Raw genomic sequence first — 24,539 nt, forward strand, 5'->3', positions numbered from 1 at the left:
GAGGGGAACCTTTACTTTTACTTAGATCCAGGGGTGGGCCACTATGGGTTCGCCTGGGTTCGGGAGAACCCGTAGCTAACATTATGGCCAGTTTGGAGACCCTCCAAATCCCAACCCAGCTGGCCCCACCCACCCCACCCCGGCCTCCCAGGAGTCTCCATGTGGCCCATTTTGGATGCGAGGTAAGTGCAGGGCGTGCGCAGAGGCTTGGGGACAGGGAAAATAGGCTTCCTAGAAGTTCCAGAAGGAACTTCAGAGGGCCTCGAGAGCCCAGAAGAGGCAGTTTTCACACTCAGAGGCTCAGGAAAGCCTCCAAAGTCTGGGGTAGGTAAAAACGTCTGTGTGTATTCCCCACCCCCCACCGTGATGCAAGAGCCCCACCACGGCAACCCCCACCCAGCAACCAGGCAGTGAACCTGTTGCTGAAATTTTTGAAGCCCACCCCCGCTTAGATCTTTTTAAAAAACTGAGGGACATACAGTAATAGAATAATAGAGTAAGTTGTAGAGAAAGATAACAGGGAAAAGCTCCTTTTCTTCACAAAGTGCATAGTTAAGTATCGGATTTTTCCATAGATGATCCAGGCCAGCTTTATCTTCCTAAAGTGGCCAATAAAATGTTTCTGGAAAGTCCACAAGCAGGTTAGGAGTACAATATCCCAGCATTCTCTTCTTCAGCGATGAGTATAAAGTGGGATCTTCTCACAATACTAGAGATAATGTTCTAATGCACAACTATGAGCCATTCCAAGAGCAATTGTCATGAACATGTTTAACAGGCATACACCTTTGATGGTTCCTGCTACCATCTCTTGGAATGGCAAATTCCATAGTTAAAATATGGGCTGTATGAAGCAGCACTTCCTTGTCTATCCTGTGTTTTCCACCATTCCATTTCTTTGGTGGTTTAGGGTCCTAATATTATGAAAAGTACAGTGCAAAACATCTCCTAATATCTTTCTTGACATTAATATTGTTGTTGTTAGTTGCAAAGTCATGTCCGACCCATCACAACCCCATGGACAACGTTCCTCCAGGCTTTCCTGTCCTCTACCATCCTATGGAGTCCATTTAAGCTCACGCCTACTGCTTCGGTGACTCCATCCAGCCACTTCATTCTCTGTGTTTCCCTTCTTCTTTTGCCCCTCCATCTTTCCCAGCATTAGGCTCTTTTCCAGTGGGTCCTTCCTTCTCATTAGATGGCCAAAGTATTTGAGCTTCATCTTCAGGATCTGGCCTTCTAAAGAGCAGTCAGGGTTCCATACTGTAATTGTTTGTAGTTATTTCATAACTTCTTGCTCAACTTTTTTTTTCTAAAACCTTAATAGGTGTAGATATACTATGCTCTTTTCCAGGTTTTATCATCCTTGGCCACTTTTAAGATGGGTGAACTCTTAACTCCCAGAATTCCGCAGCCACAAGGAGAGCCAGTTTGATTTGATGCTTAAGACTGTGAATTCTAGTTCTAGTCCCACCTTAAATCATGAGAGCTATCTGGGTGACCTTGAGCCAGTCACTCTTTCTCAGCCCAACTCATTTCACAGGGTTGTTGCTGTGGGGAAAATAGGAGGAGGAAGGTATGCTGGATATGTTTGCTTCTTCTTCTTGTGGCATATCCATCATCAGATGTTGGCGATCCTATTTTTCTCAACAGCCGCATGAAAAAGTGCTGCCGAGTTTTGTTCAAACCCTTAGATTTTGAAGCCATGATGTTCTTCTTCTGCCTGGACCTCATTTGCCTTCAATTTTTTCCCTGGAGGATTAGGTGAAGTATGCCATATTTTTCTGGATGTCGCATCACATGCCCTAAATATTCTAACTTTCGCTTTTTAATGACTTGGATGATTTCCCTTTGCTTTCCCAGGCGGCTTATCACCTCTTCATTTGTGATTTTATATGTTTTCTGTCTAGAGTTATTTGTAAAAATAATAAAGATGGGATATAAATAGGTATAAAATAAAAAATAAAATTCTGCTTGAACCCTAAGAGGGAATTCTGGAAGTTGAAGGCTACCTGTCTTAAAGTGGCCAAGGTTAAGAAATGCTGCTCTATTTCCTTGAACATACTCACTCTCTTGTACTTATTGGTCCTCTTGTCATCAATAGTCTCCAAAGCCAAGTGCCCAGTAATGTACAAGTGTTCACTGATCTCCAGGGTCAACAGAAAACTGGTTGGCTGATTGAAAGTAAATTAAAGTCTCCAGCTTTGGAGTTTTTAATTGACTTTGTATCTGTAGGGGGAGGATTTTTTTTCTTTTTGGGATCCTTAGATCAGGGATAGGCAATCTAGTGCCTTTCAGATATTCTGGACTTCAATTCTCAGGCTTCCCAGCACAGCTAACCACTAGAGATTAAGAGAGATGTAGCCACACATCTGGAGAGCACTACTTAAATCTACTTTATTCCCTACTTTGAAATATGGAACTGTCTCCTTTTCTAGAGATACTGGAAAAATTCCCAAATTGAAATTAAAAACCCACACCACCTCTTAATAGGAGCAAAGGGTTCGTTTTTATGAGTTTTTATGCTGATTTTTATGCTTTTATTTTTCTTCATAAAATTATGCTAAATAAGATGGGAAGCTATCTAATGTTTTAAATACATTTTTTTCTGTACTGCTTTGCTGCCATCCACTGGCCATCCATATTCTTACATCCCAATCTGATAGTGAACCCAGAAATGCAGCTTACATACAATGCAATGCAATGCAATGCAATGCAATGCAATGCAATGCAATGCAATACAATACAATACAATACAATACAATACAATACAATACAATACAATACAATACAATATGGTCATTTTTGGTCATTTAAGCAGATTTTGTCAGGGGCACTCACATCCTGGTCACTTCCCATTTGGATTACTACAAAGCACTCTACAAGGGGCTATCCTTGATAACTACCTGGGAATTACAATTGATCCATTCTCCCTCAACATTTTATAACCACCAAGTTACTAGAAAAATAGGATCCAGGATTGGTTCTTGTTTTGGTTGGTTTATTGTATTAGAATAGAATAGAATAGAATAGAATAGAATAGAATAGAATAGAATAGAATAGAATAGAATAGAATAGAATAGAATAGAATAGAATAGAATAGAATAGAATAGAATAGAATTCTTTATTGGCCAAGTGTGATTGGACACACAAGGAATTTGTCTGGTGCATAGGCTCTCCGTGTACATAAAAAGATGAGATACATGCGTCACAAATCATAAGGTACAATACTTAATGATAGTCATAGGGTATAAATAAGCAATCAAAGCATACTAGGAAACAATCAATCAACAATCAACGATTTATCAACAATAAATCATAAGGATACAAGCAACAAAGTTACAGTCATGCAGTCATAAGTGGGAGGAGATGGGTGATAGGAATGATGAGAAGATTAATAGTAATAGTAATGCAGCCTTAGTGAATAGTTTGACAGTATTGAGGGAATTATTTATTTAGCAGACTGATGGTGTTTGGGGGGAAAAACTTTTTATACATTATACAACAGGTGGCTGTTAAATCCAATATACAGTGTAACGTTATCCAAAATTTATCTTGCATGAAAGATATTAGAAGCCATGATTCAGGCATACCCAAACACAAGACCTCTTACAGCATCAAAGCAGCCTGATATTTTAAAGCAAGGGTGTCCAACTTTGGCAACTTCAATACTTGTGGACTTCAACTCCCAGAATTCCTCAGCCAGACATGCTTTAACTTTAAGCTCACAAGTCTTATGAGCACAAGTTACTAAGGTTAGACACTCGTTTTAAAGGTTGGAGCCTTAAAAGGTTGCTGCTACTTTAAGGACTCTGTTCATTAAGACAAGCTTTAAAAGCACCAGGTCTATTTTTTCCAGCTTTCACAGAAGCTTGAAAAAGAATGGGCTCCTTTAATAAACAGCAGGGAAGTGCTTGTGCGTGGTTCAAAGCATAACTCTAAATCGTTTTCAAAGTATTCTACAGAGCAAAACTACAGAGTGAAAGTCCTGTTGCGTAACATTAATGTGTTGCTGGCATGAGAGAACTTAGTTTTGTTAATAGTTTACCAAAGGCATCTCCAGCTGAAAAAAGTATGCTATCAGCTAAAGGGAAAGACTTCTGCTTAATACCCAGAATAAACACAGTCCCCCTTGGAACAGAATGACTTCTAACGTAAGGGGGAAGTGTGTGCTTGTATGCAATGTCCCTGTGTAACCAATGAATCTTAAAGCTGTTTAAGGGCTCATAATTTCAGAGGGTGCATTCTTTCCATCTTGTATACCATGCTGAACTTTATGGGGATGGAGTTAGTGAACACCTTCGGCTTCTTGTGCTGCTAAATTCCAAATATTCCCAGTCAAATCGGTTAAAAACGGGAGTTTATACACGCGGAGGGCTCCGAGCTACCGATTTCACCCTTCGGCCAACAGCTACCCCTAGCGGCGGCTGCGGGAAGCAAAACATATTATCTCGCGCATTTAAAATCTCGCTGCCGAATTCGCCGCGGTCAACAGGTTTAACCAGCGAGGTAACTCCGAGACGAGGTCACCAACCAAACATTAAACTCCCGGGTTCCCGGATAACGACGTCTATCCTTCCCCGACCACGTGGACGGCGTCCCAGAACCCGAAGGCCCAAAAGAAAAAGGCGTCCGTTTCCCAAGCGGAGAAAGACCGAGCCAGGTACTTTTGTTTTTAACCAAGTAGCCCATCGCTTCTCGCGCCTCACCGCTGGCAAAGGGGGACGGACGGGCGGAGGCAAAAAAAAAAAAAAACCCTTGAGAGGAAGGTGGGGATCGAGTCGGCTCTTCCAAGACTTAAGACAAAGTTTGGCGACGCTGCTCCGCGTGAGAGGTTTGCTTTCCGAGGCGTTTGCGTGCACCGGGTGTTTCACTCTTCGGGATAATTTCACTTCAGCCTCGCTTTCCATCGACGTTTGGGGAGTTGGGGTGGCGAGCGCGGGAAAAAAGAAGAGGCAAGAAAGGGGCGACTACTTGCCCGAGGGCGCTTGGGAAGGGGGGGGGGGTATCCGGTATTGGTCGCCGCGTCCCGAGCGTTTCATTGATTACTTTCGCTCGCTCCCCAAGTTTACACCCAAGTGAGCAATGTTGAGGAGGAGGAGAAGGGAGCCTGTTGCGTCGATTATTCCCGGCACGCCCGACCTGCCCGGGAAAAGACCCGGACATGCCCTAAAGCTGCCTGGCCTGAGAACGGCCGTTCCCTGCGCCTTGGCACGTCCCCCCGTCCTTCCAAAGCCGGGTTGGGGCTGGCTGGCTTGCGCGTTCCCTCGGTCCACACCCCCCACCCCAGTGCCTCTCTTGGCCAGTATATTTTTAGGTCATTGGAGTGGAGGGGTAGGTAATCCCCGGGCTCAGGTTCCAAAGGAGGCGGGTTCCGGCCGGAGGTGGAGTCACTTTTTCATTTAAATCCCCGACTATAAAATGGGTTTAAGGAGAAGCGGGATCTCATCAGCTGAGGCGCCCAGAGGAGCTGGTGGGAGTGAGCGGCGGGGGAGGCGAGCGGGAGGCTCGGGACCACAGCGTGGGTGCCCAGCAGAGCTGCCACTCCTGCCGCGGCGATGCTACACTCCGTGGGCGCCCAAACCTTGCAAGCGCTCAGCCAGGTGGCCGCCGGCGTGCTCCTCCTGCCCCGCTTCCTCCTGACCGCTGTGATGCTCTGGCTCCTGGATTTTCTCTGCATCCGGAAGAAACTCTTGCTGACCGCCGCGGCGGCGGCGGCGGCACCTGGTGAGGAGCAAGAGTTGGCGGCAGAGGACGACGGCGACTCGAGCGACGGGACCTGCCCGCCGGACGACCCTCCGCTCTGCGTCTCCGACTCGAACCGCATGTTCACGCTGGAGTCGCTCAAAGCCGTGTGGCACGGGCAGAAGCTGGACTTTTTCAAGGCGGCGCACGTCGGCGCGACGGCACCCAACCCAGAGGTCGTCCAGCTGGACGGGCGCACGCGGCTGCGCATCCTGGACTACGCCCGGGGCAAGAGGCCGCTGATCCTCAACTTCGGCAGCTGCACCTGACCGCCCTTCATGGCGCGCCTGCGCGCTTTCGAGCGCCTGGCCACGCGCTTCGTGGACATCGCCGACTTCTTGCTGGTCTACATCGAGGAGGCTCACCCTTCCGACGGCTGGGTCAGCTCGGACGCCGCCTACGACATCCCCAAGCACCAGTGCTTGCAGGACCGGCTGCGCGCGGCTCAGCTGATGAAGGAAGGCGCGCCGGGCTGCCCGCTGGCCGTGGACACCATGGACAACGCCTCCAGCGCCGCCTACGGGGCGTACTTCGAGCGCATCTACATTATCCAGGAGCGGAAGGTGATATACCAGGGCGGCCGGGGCCCGGAGGGCTACAAGATCTCCGAACTCAGGCGCTGGCTCGACCAGTACAAGAGCAGCCTCCGGGCCGGGCCCAGCACCGTCATCGTTCAGGTGTAAGGAAGACTCCCCGGCGGAGAGCAAAGGGGACGGGAAGGAAAGAGCGCAGCTCGAACTGCTGCGCTCGCCTTTCCCGCCCCTTTCCGTAACTCCCGAGAGACTCTGTGTGAGTTTTCATGCGAGACGTTATTCAAATCATGTTGATTTGCCCAGCACTTGTTATTGACATCCATTTCCACGTGCAGTTTTGTTTCCCTTTATTTCCGGATTGCGTGCGTGAACGAACCGTTCTCGCTCTCTCTCCCTCTCTCTCTCTCTTGCGGGGAGGGTGGGGGGACGCGCTTCCTGGTTGTTTTGGAGGGCCTGTTGCTGAGCGTGTGCGTGCACGTGCGGGCTTCGGGTGTACGTGTGCGCGGGTGTTTCCGATGGGAACGGTCTTCTGCCCTGCACGTGTGTCTGTTGGGGAGAAGTTTCGCGTGCCCGAGCGGCGTGTGTTCTCTCCTTATTGTTCCTCTCTCTCCGCTCTCCTAGCAAAAACCTTGGCTGGGAGTTCTAGCGTTTCTTTATGATGACCGGTTTCGAAATGGTTTTGGAGCGCCAGGAAACCGAGTCTGAAATTGGGAGATGCCAGAATTGCCAGTTTTGGTTTTTGAGGAAAGCAAGAAAAGAAAAAGAAAAAGAAAAACCAAAAAAAAAAAATACACCCCACAAGTCTATTTATGTGATTTCTGAGCTGGTGGTATATTGAGCTTCTTTTATCTTTTTTTTTTTTGTAAAATACCTGTTTTTTATGAGCTTTTTATAACATTATTAATAAAGATGATTGAATAAAGTATGCCTCATTTGGATCTTTCTAACCGAAAAATGGAGGAGATTAAGGCTCCAGAGGTGCAGCAACTTTCTCAACTTGCTTCAATGAGGGTCCCAACAGGTGGGGAGAAAAAGCAGGAGAGGGACCCACCATGATAAAACATGTTTTACACTACTGTATGTATATTTCGTGTGGACTAGCAGCCATTTGTAAAGGAGCTTTGAGGAACATTTCCATGGTGGCTCAGACTTTGATTTGAGGAAGTTGCTCCCAAACGGGATGTGATCAGAAGCCACTTTTAAGCAAAGGAAAAGGTGCCTTGTTGGATGGGAAGGGGTTGTGTTCTACTACTGCCTTTGGGGGGGGACACAACTGTGGGATCTGGCATGAACAGCCTCCTCCAGTTTGCCTTCTGATAAGGTGCGGGAGTTTTGTCTTATCAGTTCTACGGAAGATTCAACTGCCAGCCCCCAATTAAGAAATATGTAGGTTTATCCACCTTGGAAGACAGAATACCTGGAATCACTCTGGATATGGTGGGAGAGACAACTGTATATCGTGACATGAGCTTTTAAGGCTTTACCCGTTGTGCTAAGCCATTGTTTGTTTTAACCATAGTTTCTTAACTCAAGTAGAACTTGCTGGGTTTACGCAGCACCCTGAGTCATACAAACAATGGGTCACAAATCACAGTCAGTTTACACTTAAACCAAATATTGATTTATTTTGTGAGACTCTTAACCACTGTTTTATGAAGTCTACAGGGGCTTAGAAAATGAAATAGAATCCCAAAAACATTCTCCCTCCCCATTCAAGGAAAGTTTATGCAACTAGAATTCTGCAATTGTTATGCATTTGAAACCCACTTATCATGCAATATAGAACTTGGGGTTGCAAGTCTAGAATTTAAGTGCCCTTCTTCTCTGTAAAAGTTGTTTATTCTTAAGGTATTGGGGGGGATAGACTTCTAGGGTTTGCTACTATCATCCTATATACTGAATATGCAAATGTGTAAAGAAAGAGCCATAAATATCCTCATACACACCAATGTTGGGTAAATTTGTTAAGGGGAAAGATTGTGATTTGTAAATCATTTGAACTTGCTGGGTGGGCTGGGCCAGAGGAATAGTTGGATTCCCAGACAATGCCTCTAAATATCTGGGCTATTTTCATTCCCCCGCCCCTCCTCTCCCAGAAAAGAACTACACACATCAAGTAATCCTTGAGGCTTAAGTTACATCACATCTTATCAGCGTATTGTCCTTTGTGGTTACTGATGAACAGTTATCTGCTCCACAGATTTCTGGTACTAACATGAGTAATCTTGGGGGGGGGGGAGAGAAATGAGTAAAAGTATTGTGAAAAGGCAGCTAGCTTAACTGCATGGAAGAGATCTGATGCCAAGAGATAGGAAAGGACCTTTTATTTAGGAGCAGTTGCACTGCTTGTAAGCTTTCTCTGTTACAACCCTTTGCCTGCACAGCTATGGTTTGGATAGGTCTTTTAATCTTATGCCACACAACTTCAAACGTTGGCATGCAGTTTCAAGTAACTATAATATGTTGCATTGTAGCAGGGAATTGTTTTTAGCTCACATTGCACATACAGGGATGGTCAGCAGATAGTAAAGAGGGAAAGAATAAAAAAATATGATATTCTTACCTGTTATCCCCACAAAGGATTGCCTCTTGTGATATACACAAAACCTTTAAAAATGCTCAGCAGTTTTCCACTCTTCTAGATTTGTTATGTAAATTTGATCATTATTAGTTTTATTAACGCGAGAAATATGCTTGCTTTACCATAATTTTCCATATCCCATGTAAAAAATACTGCTTTAGTCCAAGCAACATGACCTTAATAAATCTGGGCAGGCAACTGCTTACAGCTGGGCTATTACCAGTACTTGTTTCACTATTATCTTCAGAGCACTTTGTTTACTTGAATTGAGCAAAGAGGTATTACTCAAACCCAAGTGCTAATTTATGTATTATTTGTAATTATTGTATAGTTAGACCTTATATAATAAAGAATACCAGTCAAATACAGTCAGACCACCAACAGAACTGCAATGTTTGAACATGTAAGCTATAATCCAAAACTCACATTTCTAAACATAGTGGTAGGTTATGTGGCTTTTGAGTCACCCTGAATTCTCATGCGGCTGCTGGCTAACCATTTCAGAAATCGGGTTGTAACCTGAAAAGATTGAGGTAGGATCTTCCTGGAATCAAGCTCAGTTCCTGGGAATTACTTGAACACTTCCCTTTCATTTTCTTGGCAACAATACAGAAGTGGTTTACTCAGCAGTGTCCACGGGAGCCAGGGATCAAAAAGGGACAAATGTAGCATTGCATGTACAAAAGGTTTGGGGCTGGGACTGTGACACCATTTCCAACATTTTGCCTCTTTGTAACATGCTGGTCCAGGGATGCAGTGGCTCAGTGGCTAAGACACTGAGCTTATCGATCAGAAAGGTCGGCAGTTTGGCGGTTTGAATCCCTAGTGCCACATAACGGAGTGAGCTCCCGTTACTTATCCCAGCTTTTGTCAACCTAGCAGTTTGAAAGCACGTAAAAAATGCAAGTAGAAAAATAGGAACCCCCTTTGGTGGGAAGGTAGCAGTGTTCCATGCGCCTTTGGCATTTAGTCATGCCAGCCACATGACCACGGAGACATCTTTGGACAGTCCTGGCTCGTCAGCTTTGAAACGGAGATGAGCACTGCCCCCTAGAGTCAGGAACAACTAGCACATATGTGCGAGGGGAACCTTTACCTTTATCTAACATGCTGGTCACCTGTAGAAATGGCTTTCGTAGGGGATAGTTCACATAGTGTAGTCCACGCTTTTGAGTAAATTACTCAAAATTAGATAAGATGGGATTTTCTTGGGATAACAAGACATGAATTCATTATCTAATCATGACAGCAAAATTTAAATAAAAGACTTTATGGTAAGCAGCTTTGGGGTAAATAAGGAAGAAAAGAAGCATTGGGCTAGCCTTAGACTTCGTATAGGTAGTTCTCGGCTTATGACAATAATGGAGCCTGCCCATCACCATCATAGTTGTGGTGATCATAAAACAGGTCACCCACATGACCAGCCCACTTTTACAACTCTTTATTGCAGGAGTCATTAAGCAAATCAATCATTGGCTATGGGCTGGTTTTCCCCCCCAAAATGGAAACAAGTCAGTTTTCAGCAAAAGCATTGTGAGATATGTGTGGTCACATGACTGTAGGACACTGCAAACAGCTGCAAATGAGGGCCAGTTGCCAAACACCTGATGTGGTCACGTGACTGTAGGTGGAGGCCTGGCCTTCAGAACTGGGTCATAAGTACCTCCAGGGAGGTTTATTATAACTGGACAGTTACTAAGCCATCAATCATAAGTCAAGGACTACCTGTACTAATTTCTGTTGGTCTCCCATGCAGATAGAAACCAGATCTGACCCTGCTTAGTGCTTTAAAGATTAAGTAAAGGTGAGGTAATGCCACATTATGTCAGGCTCCTGTGCCAGGATTTGGCAGTGAATCACAGATCTCGTGACTTCATAGGGCTTCACATGACTCCTAGGTGAGGACTTGGCAGAAATCTCATAGGCATGGCTCAGCTACAAAAGATTGTTTACTGCAGATATGAATGAAGCAGATATGAATGAAGCACATTGCTTGTGCTTTCCCTGAATAGCAATGGATGGTTGTCGTCTTGCACTTTACAATGCCTTAAGCCCATCATTTTTTCCCCTGTCTTTTCCATAAATTAATAGAGTCGGCTTGGCTCTTGATAGGGATTGTGAATATCTACATAGTATTTGGCCTGAGAAATGCTAACTTGCCTAACTCACATACAGTGGCTACATGGACATCTTGTTTGCTTTGCAACAGTTTGGAAGTAGTTATCCATTACCTTCTTATAAATACACTTTTTAAAAAAAAATCTATCTAGTTTAACTGAAAAAGGTCACTGTCACTTTAAAATACCACCCTTGTAAATCCAATAGCTATGCTTGTTCTACCCCTTCCCATGCCATCTGAAAACAGCACAGACTGGTTTGTGTTTTTCCAGCTTCATGTTCTGGCTCATAAACCTTATATGGTGGCCACCAAGTGTGACAACCCAGTGCAAACTTTCTTAACCATTGTATAGTTTATTAAGAAGCACAACTTTTATCAAAAAAAGTACATTTAAAAAGTAACCTTTGGCCATAAAATTAAAACAGGGATATCTAGGTGGAATGTTTAATTTGTCATTTAGAATTTAATCAGAAAGTCAGTGATAGTTACAAAATAACTTAATTATTAAATATATACATTGTTCTAGCATCAGTCCTTGAATCACAGTAGGCCAAAATCATGATTTTTGCCTTTCCCTTGATATATTCAAGGATCTTTATATGGTCCACAGATTATGTCTTTGGCTTTAAACCCGACTAAGGTAGACATTCTGGATTCTAGCTTTATTCCAGCCTACGAAATTTGGATTCAGGATCTTCGTTCATTAATTCGTTATAACTCTACTTAACTGATATCATGCCCATTTTTCCTTCTGATGCAGTCACTCTTAAGCAGAAAGAAGTATGCCACTCGGCAAGTTAATAGCACATGAGTGCTGAAATGAAATCTGCACTTGGAAACAGCATTCAAGCAAATCACCTGTCGATTTAATCAATGAGCTCAAAAAGGGTGCCACTAAATGTATACATCTCTGACCTAAGCTAGTGCCATGGGGGGGGGGGGGTTGGTTTTTTTTTTTTTTTTTTTTTTTTTACCAAAATAGATGTTGAATTTGCATGGGCATGCTTTAATTTTCTTTATTATAATTGTATCTCTAAATTTCTTCCATAGAATCCAAAGCAACACAAGGACTCCTTCCCTATGAAGAAGCATTCCAAAGATTTTGTTAGACAAATTGGACTTATAATATGGCAAGGGGAAAAAAATATCCACATGCCTTGTGTTATTTCCAAATGTTCTATTTCCAGCATGTTTCAGAAAACAATTTTAAGAAATTTAATATACGGTAGTTTTTCTTAATTTATTAAGGAACACACATGGTGGACAGTGCTTTAATCCCATTGTTTTTTTTTTCTTTTATTAAGAATGTGACTAGCCCAGACACGTTACCTCCTAAATAAGACCTGAAGGAGGACATGTATTGATTTTGGTATCTTCCAAATATATTGGATCTGTGAGCTTCAGCAAGGCTGGTTCTGAGAATTCCGGAGGTTGAAGATCAACAGATCTGGTATATCCAAAGGGCAATAAATCCAAGAAGGCTGCTGTAGCCATAAACCACAACCCACTCAATTGCATTATTTCTGCTCTTGTGGAGGAGAAATTTTACTTGAAATCAGGCGTGTCCAACAATTTGGCTTGCCTAGGCTGCATTGAATGAAGAGGAATTGTCTTGGGCTGTATATAAAATATATAATACATTGAATGTGTGTTATATGTAAAGTTTATGATCTTGTGGAGCAGCATTATTAGCTGCCCAGGGCCACCTACAGACCATGGGTTGGACCCATTTTCTTTAAATTCAGAGAACTCTCTCCTGGTTGGTTTAATAATATCACACCAACCATAATGGCTTGGTAGGGAATCTGAATAACAAAATTGTGCTGCAGAAACTCAGGAGCTGTGTTGTAAAGTAGCTGCTTCCTGCAAAGTAGCTGCTTCCTGCAATTTCTAGTTACATCTCCAATACTGAACTAGAAGAAAGAACAGAAGTCCAGGAAGAATTTCTGAGAAAGCATAGACCTACTTGTCTATGGAGGTCATGGTTGTCCCAAAGATGCTGTTGAAAAAGCTCCCTCTTGAAAAAGACCTACTTCCAGTATAGATATAATTGTACTCATATATTTAGCAAGTACATGAATACTTGATATTAAATAAACAGATCCAACATGTCTTATGACCCCTGTTTCATATCCAGCCTGCATCTATTGTTTTAAAACATTCATGAACTATTAATTGCATGAAAGATACTACATCTGTTTTAGCCCTCAAAGTAGCATTATTTATCTGAATTTATTAGAGCTACTCAGTTCCATCCTGTTGAAGGATTGATGGAATAAATATTTCATCCAAAAGGCTTGCAACAGAGTCATGTTTTGTTGCAATGGCTTTATATTTTATCAATGCCAAATAAGATACCATTTTACAACCCGGTGTTTGCAAATGTTTGGTTTACTACTGATAAGGATCCCAGCCATCAGGGCAATGTAGAAATGATGGCTATATGAGCAACATCAGCAGTCTTCCATTGTGTGGCATTGGAACATTTTAGTTTAGCCTCACTTAAGACTAGCAAAGATAGTAAGTCTGGACTTCTTCATTTTGAGCATAGGATGTATTCTGTGTAGAATATAGAAGGCTGGGTGTTAACACTTCCAAATTCACATGGGATTATCCTGTCTTGATTAGGCCACATTGTTATTTTAGTTTGGAAATATATTTAAAAGCGAAATAGTGTCAGTTTGTCATCAGTTGTGGTGTGCTGTGATATCACTGGCACATTTGCTGAATCATGATTAATGTTAATTCATGTGTAGAGTGTCATGCCTGAGCAATAATTTCTAATAATGCACTGGGCTGCCATGACACCCAGCCATAATACCATACAACAATTGAGAAATGCCAACATAGCAATCATACTGATTACTTTTGCAATTTGATATTATACTAGCTAGTTTCGCACATCGCATAAAGTCGTGGCTTGCTTAGCGTATAATGTTTGACTGAGTTCATGCTATGTACTAAATGAAGAACAGACCACATGACTTACTGTGATTTATCAACCCAGTTACCAGGGAGCATCTAACCTTTTTATTTTAGTACAGCAAGCCTCTGCTAGAAAAAGACATGAGAAGTTCTTTCTCCTTTACATAAACCTTTCAAAATGCCCTCACTTCATTTTTAGGATCTGCTAGATAAGCAAGTATAAGCAAAAAGCACCAGCTTAGCACATGTATCTATGGATAAAAGCCAGTGATTTCAACACAACAAACATGTGCCTCATTGGTGCATTTCAGTCTTTTATTGACAGCACACACATCCAATGAGCACAATAACACATCAGCATTAAACCTTGTTTTCCTGAAACAAAACAAAAAAAAAACAGCTTTTTGCTCCAGGTAGACATATTAAAAACATGGTCTCTAAATACAACATGAGGCCAAAATTTCTATTGCTAAGCAAAACATTTTAAAGTGAATTTTGCCCCATTTTATGACCTTTCTTCCCACTGTTTGCAGTGAATCACCGCAATTGTGAAGTTAGTAACATGGTTGTTAAGTGAATCTGATTGTTCCGTTGACTTTGCTTGTCAGAAGGTGTTACAAGGTGATCACATGACCTTGGGACACTGCAACTGTCATAAATATGAGTCAGTTGCCAAGCATCTGAATTTTGATCATGTAACCATGGGGATACTGCAGTGGTCGTAACTGTAAAAAATAAGTTACTTTTTCTGGTGCTGTTATTACTTTGAATGGTCATTGAACAAACTGTTGTAAGTCATGGACTACAGTATCTGTTTTGAGATGAAGAATGGAACCAAAGTACTTAAATATAAGATTTATATAGCATATTTCTAAGAATTGGATGCATTTAATGGATACCCATCCCTTATGGGTGGCTGGATGGATTTCAATGAGCCAGGTGTGGCAGGTGCTGTCCTCCCCCAATTTATCTTAATCATAACCCTGAATAGAAACAACTTAAATTAGATTGAGAGACTAGATTTATAAACTCTGCTTAGACTAAGCCCAATTAATAGATTATTCCAAGGGAATTCCGCCACATGGTTTACACAATATTGCAAACCATTATATGTTTGGTTTTAATTTTGTCACCGTTTTGTGTTACCAGAGCCATTGTGCATATATGTATCTGCAGTATATGGTTGAATGTGACGTGAATTTATTTATTTTATTCCTCACATTTATATAGCCAAACAATTGTACTGTAATCAGTTTGCAGAAATTAAACTCTGCCTTGGAATGATGTATAAATCAAGTTAACATATTGGCTGCCAAATACATGATCTCAATGAATTCCGCAACATTAAAAAAATAAATTAGATCAATCTCATATTGTTGATGAAAGATAAGATTAAGAGAAGGATGGATTAACTAAGGCCACACAGTGAGTTAAATCAGCAGAAAAGAAGCAGCAGTTTTATAGCTTATATACTTAAAATACCTTGACACGGAAGATTTGAAGCATATTGGGTTTTATTCATGTATGTAAGGCAAAATTGCCAGTCATTGGTTTAGGTCTAAATATCACTTCATGAATAATATGTAACCAGCTACCTTAAAGAAAAAAATTTCCAAGGAGGTGATGTTTAAAAGCATATTTAAACTGTTTTTAAATTTTTCAGAGAAAATCATGGAAGAAACAAGCAAAAAATAAATCAAGATTCTTTGTATAAACAGACAAACAAACAGTGTTTGTATATTTGTTTTGTTTAAAGCTTAATTAACAAGAAAGGTTTTCTTATGTGGCCCTCAGGGTAAGGAAAACACTCCAAAGGAGATTTATTTGGTCCACACTCTTCCAGTATTTAGGAAAATTATGAAAACTCATATCTTTCATCAAACTCGTTATTGTTGAACTGCTTGTGATTTCATTCTTTTTATTATGTTTTATCATTTTTAGAATATGCAGTCTTTCTTGAACATTGTATAAACAGATACATGGAGTATGAATGTAATATATAATTAGGCAATTTGAAAACTGAATAATGCATTGCAACTTCATCTTTAATGCATATTTTTTTACAAATGGCAATTTATTGAAAAGGAAAGCTCACCACACATATGTAGTCCTCAATGTACGACCAAAATTGAGCCCAACATTTCTGTTGCTATGAGACATTTGCTTTATCTGCAAACTTTAACTTTCTCATAGCAAAGAGTTAAAATAACAGTAAACTTAATAATCAGACTGAATTACATGTATTTTCTATGTCCAAATTACTTGTCCCAGTCTCTGAACATGTGATTACCTTACTAACCTTTGTCCTAAACCAGAGATTTAGTTCGTCCTTGTTTTTTTATTGGCTGATGTACTTCAAAGTTTGGTAATTTAAAAGGCCAAACATAAACCTTAACATGAAAAGAAGGACTACGGGAGACATGATAACAGTGTTCCAATATCTCAGGTATTGCCACAAAGAACAGGGAGTCAAGCTATTCTCCAAAGCACCTGAGGGTAGAACAAGAAGCAATGGGTGGAAACTAATCAAAGAGAGAGGCAACTTAGAACTGAGAAGAAATTTCCTGACAGTTAGAACAATTAATCAGTGGAACAGCTTGCCTCCAGAAGTTGTGAATGCTCCAACACTGGAAGTCTTTAAGATGTTGGATATCCATTTGTCTAAAGTGGTATAGAGTTTCCTGCCTAAGCAGGGGGTTGGACTAGAAGACCTCCATGGTCCCTTCCAACTCTGTTATTCTATTCTAAAATACAGAAAACTTTGAAACAATTTAGAAGAAAATACTCAATTTGGGGGCCAAAATTTGGAAGAATAAAGCTTCCAAACATAGTGTTTTTGTTTTGAGCTCAAAACATCAATACTGTATGCATTTTTACAGTACTCAAAAGGTTTGACAGCCAACTTTAAAAGTATTCCATTGCCTTCTAATTTAAAATATAGCAAGTATTTGTTGACTCTTCATCAGGCAAGCACCAGGTAAAAGTATTACTGGAACTACACAGGGAGAATTAGGTAGAGATACCTAAATAAGAATGTGCATTACAGTAATATCTGGAATTAGGGATGGCCATAATTTGTACTCTTCTTTGGTCTTGCAGAAAGTTGCTTATCTCAAGTCAGATTATTAGTCCAGCTCCCTCCTGTCTACCGCAGGAATGAGCAACCCCAGCAAAGTTGGTGCTCCTTGACCTACTTTCAAATGGGCTCTGCAAGTGAGCAATTCCAAATACCCAAAGAGCTTGTTTTCCACAAGTAACAGAGAAGAGGGTAGAGTAAGAGGAGTTCCATAGAGGGAGGGGGAAGAGCACCAGAGGTATTTTTGGCTTCAGTGTGACCTACCTTGCCTCTTCCTGCAAAAGAAATGTGACCCTTGCAGAGAGAGAGAGAGAAGTTTGCCATCCTCAACCAGTACTGACAATAATCAATCATTCCAGGTTTCTGTCCAAAAATGGCTCGGACTGAACCTGAAACCTCAGCATAGAAAGGATGTATGCCGTCATACAATTACATAAAGACCTTGGAAGCATGCTGGAACAATAGCCTTCCAAATCCTAGCAAGATAATTTCATTGGAGAGGATAGTAGCACCTCCACGTGAATGGCTATAAGAACATTATCTACAAAGGCCCCAAATAAAGGCTGATTAATACAGTTGTAAACAATAATGGCTTTGCACGAAATCTGGAAGGCATTTCATGTACTAATATAGCATTTATATTCTGCCTTTCTGCATTTTCCCTCATTTTGTCCTTTCAACGAAGCATAAGATGAGTAGAGAGGCCTATTTATTGATTTACAAACAGCATCCAATCCAACATCTAGGACTGAGAGACAATAACAGGCCATACTCAATCCAAATTCAACTTTCAATATCTTAGCCACTATATCACTCTTTTGCCTTTGTTCCTTTCATGTGGAAGCATTACATTATTAATTTATTTTATCTACAGTAGGCCCCCGTATTCATAATAACAAAAGTCCCCACATTTTGTAGCCTGGGGTGTAGATGTGGTATAAGAATGATGCATTAGGCAAAAATAACCACTAATAAATAAAGTTCTTCATTTGCTAGCATAAAGCCACCACAAGTTTGGTGGCCATGGATAAGCAGTCATAGATTATGTTGGCTACAGTTTGAAAACTAGGTTACAACAGTAAAATTCACAGATCATGTGAAACCACGAGCCCTGTTTTATAAATCATTCAGCCTGAAGTGGACCTTTAGGCCGAAATCAAGACAACCATGTTTCAGAATAATGCATTGCATTAAGCCATACCCAGCATGAAACGTCTCTTTTGCAAATTTAAAATACTGACGTTCGTCCAGAAAAAAACATTGGGTGCATTTTTCATCATGTCTTGCGTCATATTTAGTAGGTCCATGAAAAACAGCAATTTTGTATAGCCTGAAGCTCACTGCTTGTCTAATCCTGTTAACAGATTTCTTAAGAGTCAAATATTTTGATTTTATTGACTACAAAATGTTTCCCATCCGTGAAAAAGAATTAGCTGAAAAAACTTGGGAAATTCCCTTCTCTACGCAAATCAGAGTTATCTGACCCCAGCCTTATCTCAGCTTCTTCTCCAAATGAATCATCAGAGCAATTTCACTAGGCATTGGGCATTTTTAGAGATCAGTTTTCAACATGATTAGAATGAAGGGCTCTAGGCCTGACGAAATTCTGCACACATTGCGAAGTCTTTCTGCAAATAAGGAAATATTAAGATTCTCTCAGTATCAAAATTATGTTTTATTTCTCCTTGTCTTTTTCTCCCATCTACAACGTAAAATAACATGTATAATTTTTACATTCTGCCATTTTAATAGTTAGATACAGAACAACTTGCATCTATATACTGGTAGTCCTCGACTTACAATCACAAATTACCCCAAAATTTATGTTGCTAAGCGAGAAATTTGTTGAATGGCTTTTGTCCCATTTTACAACTTTCCACACCACATTTGTTAAGTGAATCACTGCAGTTGTTGTTAGTAACACAGTTGTTAAGTGAATCTGGCTTCCCTATTGACTTTGCTTGCCAGAAGTTTGCAAAAGTTAATCACATGAACCTGGGACATTGCAACTATCCTAAATATGAACCAGTTGTCAAGCATCCAAAGGTAAATCACCTGACCATGGCGATGCTACAACAGTCATAATGTGAAAAATGGTCATGTCACTTTTTTCAATACTGTTGTAACTTCAAATGGTCACTAAACAAAATTTGCTAAAATATACACCATGCAAGGAATACCAAACAGTATCAATCAGATAGTTATTGATAAGTAACACTGTGTTGTGTTTTGGCATGATTCTATGCATGTCTATTTAGAATGAATCACTTTTTTAAAGACAAGATCAAACCAATTGTTTACATTTATTTATTTCTCTTCTTATTTTATACTGCACTACCAAATTAAACAACACATTCATAACAATAAACCATCATAAGGCGGCACTTCCTTCCCACAAAGATTTTAAGTATTGGAAATTCTGTTCACGAACCTGCTTTATCTTCACTCTCTCACCCCAGAGGGAGTGTTAGATACATTCGCCACCTTGAGTTGTTTATAAAAATAATAGGATTGAAATGAAATGTCATAAATTTCTACAAGAAGGTGAAGGTGGTTTCACAGCATCAGGGTCATCGCTGAGAAATATTACTTCTCCCCCCCCCCCCCCCACACACACACACTAAATTGAAGTCCAACATGGACTTCAATTTCAGGCCAAAAGCAAAAGTGGCCACAGCACAAATGTTCACCAAATGCAGAAGCTGTGTCCTAAAGGCAGCCAGGCAGGCAACAAAAAGGTTTCTAAGCTACTTTTTTTTAAGAGCTGAACTTTGGGGAGGGGGTGTTTTCTGTCGTAACTTTGAACAACCATTAAATGATCTGAGGACTAACATATCTTAAGGACTACCTGTAATCTACATTAGAGATAACAGGTATAAGCCTACAGTGCTTGGTTTTATTTTCTAGGTAGCGGAAAGTGCACAGATACATTCTGACAGCTTATACTGAATTGTCCCCAAATATCACCACACGTAAAGAAGGGTGAGAGATAATATGTATAATAAGCATGTCTCAGAGATACTGCGGGTTCAGTTCCTGACCAGAGCAATAAAGTGACTATCGCAATAAAGCAAGTTACAGTTTTGTGTTTCCTAATGCATATAAAATTGTTTATAATATAGTCTAGTAAGCATGCAATAGCATTATGTCTAACCCCACCCCCCAAAGTACATACCTTAATTTTAAAAAAACACTTTATTACTTAAATAAATGCCAATCATCATCTGAGCCTTCAATGAATTATAACTTTTTTTTGCTGGTGTAGGATCCTGTAAAAAAATGAAATATCTGAGGAGTGTATTAAAGCAAAGTGCCATAAAACAAAGTTATGTCTATCGTTCTGATCTTGTATCGTGGTTTTTATTCATTAAATTCACACATTTTATTGGGAACATTATTTTTCCTATTTCATTGCCAAAAAACATAAGGCAATGAAAATGAAAAGGGGAGGTTTTAATCAAGGGAATGGAAGTAGCGGGAATATTTGACAGAAAATGATTGTGTAGGAAAGTGTTTATGGGAAAGATGAACCTGGAAATTTTATTTAAATTATGACAATAGAGTTATGATGTTCATAACTTTTGGCTTTATCACTGGAAAATTTTCACTTCATTTCTTTATTTAATCCAATTGAACAAGTCCCAAACCATTATGGGTGCAATTAAAAAGTTATTTTATGATATCTTAGCACTGGGGTTTGGTTATTTATTTATTTTAAAGATTTGTATTCTACCCAGACTATAACTGAGTAATTTAGCCAATAACGTATTTGCAATATTAAAGACTGCAGATCATATTTAAAAGAATTCAGAATAGAAGTGGTACATTGACTTTGATTCATATCATAAACATGTTTTGGAATAATCATTATCTAGAAACTGCAGATAAATTTGTTTTTTCAATTCATAGACTAATAGGAGTATTAGTACTGCAGTTATGCTTATTTCCAATCAAGTTTTTTTAAAACACCCAAATTATTGCAAGAGAAATTGGGATATATAAGATTAAGGGATTGTAATATATCCAATCAAAACAACTTTTTATTTCAAAGGTTAATCCAATTGCATTAGCAGGATCTAAAACTCCTGACTACTGTAAGCACTGAAATGTGTTCAGGATTATTCCAAATTTAAAAAGTATTGTTAAAATGCACATGGTATTTGCAAGAATTTTGGAATAAAAAATTGAAATTTCTCATAATAACAAACAGGGATAAAAGTCTTGTCTAATGTATGTTTCCTATTGTCTTAACATGACATTAAAACAAAAAAACATTTTCTCATATTTATTGGACAATTTAGAAGATGTTTTAAAATGACACATATACTGGAAGTAAAAATGGGGGGGTTCTTGTGCATATGGACTTACCACACTATGGTCCCATTTTGGTTTCATAGCCATAAATTCCTTAATATTTTGCAAAGAGTAATATATTTTAAGATGTGAATGTGATAGACAACTATGGATCTATCAAGCATGAGATATAGAGAAAATGATAATAACAGAACAGAATAACAGAATGTTCACTTGATAACAGAATTGGGAGGGACCTTGGAGGTCTTCTAGTCCAACCCCCTACTCAAGCAGGAGGTCATATACAATATCATTTAAAGATAGTTCAGGTTTTACTGTTTTATAATGGAAAGACATTGCTATAATCTTGGATTGATATGTATCCATGCCGTGCTTGCAAACTGGCTTTTTATGGATGTAATGGAAAGACTGATCAATACTATTGAATTTGATCAAGGTTTAATGCAGTGATTAAACACCTAGGAGCTGGTTTTTTTTGTATGTATGTTTTTTTGTCCTATTACCTTTTATGGTATTTTTGGTACAACATAATTTTGGAAAGAAATCATGAAAAGGGGCTCATGATCCATCAGCAGAATAAGTCTCCCCAAACTGAACACAACAGGATCAAATTTGATGTGTGTGAAAGCCAGCAAAAGAAATAGCAAGGTCAAAATTGATCCTGGATCTCGCTGAAAGTGCAGAGGAAATGATTCCGGGAGGAAAATATACTTTTGTACATGCCTAAGGGGGAAGCTGTTTGGTACTAGGTGGTATGGGACTTTTTAAAGATTTTTTTTATTCTGCTTTTATTATTTTTATAAATAACTTTTATTTTGTAAAAATGCGGCAATCCTACCTAACAGTCCTCACAGTCTCCTGGTTTCTAGCCTGGTGCCTTCACCACTAGAGCAGACTGGCTCAGTTTGTTATATTGCTAATGCAGGAATGTCAAACTTGGTTTGGGCTTTGTTTCACGGGGGGGGGGGGACAGGGAGCATGGTCAGGGGTGTGTGGCCAGCTCAACGTCACTCATTGAGGCTCTGTTTTTGGCCGTGATGGCCTTCTGTAGCCCTCTGCCAGTGAAAATGGAGCCCAGGAGGGCCACACCTAGCAGAGGGTTGCAGGAGGCCGTCACAGCCAAAAATGAAGCCTGGGAGAACCGCACGTCGCACTCCCAAACTCCACTGGGAGAGGCACCATGGGCTGGTCCTTCGCTGTTTTGAGGGTGGGCCCGCAGGCCAGATCTAAGCATCCTGAGGGCTGGATCCAGCTCGCAGACCTTGAGTTTGACACCCCTGTGCTAATGGTTCAGTCCTACTCCCGATTTTCCTCCATAGTCATATGATCCACAGCAGTGGTGGGTTTCAAAAATTGTTCGAACCTACTCTGTGGGTGTGGCCTCCTTTGTGGGAGTGGCTTGCTGCCCATGTGACTGGATATGAAGATGCCGACGACACTTGTCAGAACGACCTTAAATTACCTCACATACAGCACTGGCATGCATAATAATATGATGTAAACTTGTTTTTTAAAAGGCATCTTTGGTTTGCATTAAAACAACTTCAACACACGCAATGTTCTGATTGCATCACAAACACAGTAGTCATCCTTACCTTTCACAGAGGCACTGAGTTTTATAAATATGAGAATGATAGTGTAGAATAATCATATCCAAGGACCAGTGGTGGGTTTCAAAAAATTTTGGAACCTCTTCTGTAGGTGTGGCCTGCTTTCCGGGTCCACTGGTGGAACCTCTTCTAACCGGTTCGGTAGATTTGATGAACCGGTTCTACTGAATAGGTGCGAACTGGTAGGAACTCACCTCTGATCCACAGTGAAGTGGCAACACATTTGCACACGGATTAAATCTACATTAGAGGCAAGACATATGCAGGGAGGGGCAGCATATATGTTTAATAAATCAACTTTCCTCTTTCCTTCCTTCTCTCAGACACACTCACACACACAGAAGCAATATATTACTTTGTTAAATAGAGAATCTGGTGCTGGTGTTGCATGCCAGTTCCTCTGACTTAATCAAAAAAAGGGGAGCGGGATTGGACCATTTCCTGGAGGTCATGGGAATCAATGGTTATTAGCTTTAATGCCATCTGACATTCATTGTGCAATTGGTTGGCCCTCACTGGACTAGAGAGGCCAAGGCTCCGAGGCAATTCTTATCTTCTTATGTTTAAAAAAATACAGATGCCTCCGATGTCCACTGTGATAAAGGATTTGGAAATAATCCTACAAGCCTGTTTCTCTATTTTGTTATTCTTTCCACTGCCTTGGAATGTTGGAGAGAAATTACATTTGTTTATTATCTCTGTCTTTCTGTCTATCAGCAGGATAACTTTCCGAAAACCACAGAGTGAGAGAAATTAGATGTGGCAGAAGAAGACAACAAAAGAAATGTGGAGTGTGAAAATAAGCCAGATCAATCCATTGACTGCAGAGGAGGAAAAAATCCAGAAAGCATTTCTATGGAAGAATGTCTATGAAGAATGCCAATGATCCAGGTCATGGTTGTCCCAAAGGTGTTTTTCCAAAAGGCAAATGGACTTTTGGGTTTTTTTTTTCCTTTGAAAATGTTTCGCTTCCCATCCAAGAAGCTTCCTTAGTTCTGAAGAAGCTTCTTGGATGAGAAGCGAAACATTTTCATGGGGAAAAAACTCAAGTCCATTTGCCTTTTGGAAAAACACCTTTGGGACATTTCTATGGGAGACCCAGTTGAGCAGCAGCTGGAAATGTTGCTGACTGTTTCATTCTAAACTCTCTGGTCATCTTGACTCCAAGTAACGCACACATCTTTAGCATTTGTAATGTGTACGTACATAAACATCTATGCAAACGTAAGAAAAATATACAGTACACACTAATATATGCCATATTTATTTCATATTTATTCATTGCCCAAAATTTTAAAAAATGATACTTCCTAGGTAACTGCTGGTAAAGGGGGTTGCACACTTCGACTACATTGTTTTCTGTTTATTTTGGTTCTGCATTTTTTTCCATTTTATTTCTATATATTAAAGCTTTTTTAAAAAAAATCATGTAATGGTGTAATTTTTTATTTAAAGGGCTAATTAAAAATTAAACAAATGGAAATAATCTTTCTATAAGCCGCTCAATGAAGAGAGAAGAATGCTAGCAAGCAATGATAAAAAGGAAGAATTAGTGAACTCTTATTTTTACTTTTCTCCAACAAAAAGGTACATTTCACCTAAATAACCATAAAGGCAAGATGAATCAGTTCTAAAG

At 40.3% G+C, this 24,539-nt stretch overlaps 1 protein-coding gene and 1 long non-coding RNA gene across 5 annotated transcripts in view; both read left to right on the forward strand.

The window, feature by feature from the left end:
- The window catches only part of LOC106542443 (uncharacterized), a 115,296-nt gene extending 90,968 nt beyond the window's left edge, over positions 1 to 24,328 (forward strand). For all 4 annotated transcript variants that reach the window (XR_015698209.1, XR_015698207.1, XR_015698206.1 and 1 more), the window contains one exon: positions 23,621 to 24,328. This is a non-coding gene — a long non-coding RNA (uncharacterized LOC106542443). The remainder of the gene's footprint in view (positions 1 to 23,620) is intronic.
- On the forward strand, positions 5,427 to 7,203 carry DIO3 (iodothyronine deiodinase 3). The gene has a single exon (XM_087726449.1). The coding sequence runs from the start codon at positions 5,559 to 5,561 to the stop codon at positions 6,426 to 6,428; it is 870 nt and encodes a 289-aa protein (XP_087582575.1). The 5' UTR covers positions 5,427 to 5,558; the 3' UTR covers positions 6,429 to 7,203.
- Positions 24,329 to 24,539: the final 211 nt, after the last annotated feature.

Source organism: Thamnophis sirtalis, unplaced genomic scaffold (assembly GCF_051295495.1).
Source record: "Thamnophis sirtalis isolate CommonGarterSnake01/CBP01778 unplaced genomic scaffold, rThaSir2_p1.2 scaffold_1, whole genome shotgun sequence".
Lineage (NCBI taxonomy): Eukaryota > Metazoa > Chordata > Lepidosauria > Squamata > Natricidae > Thamnophis > Thamnophis sirtalis.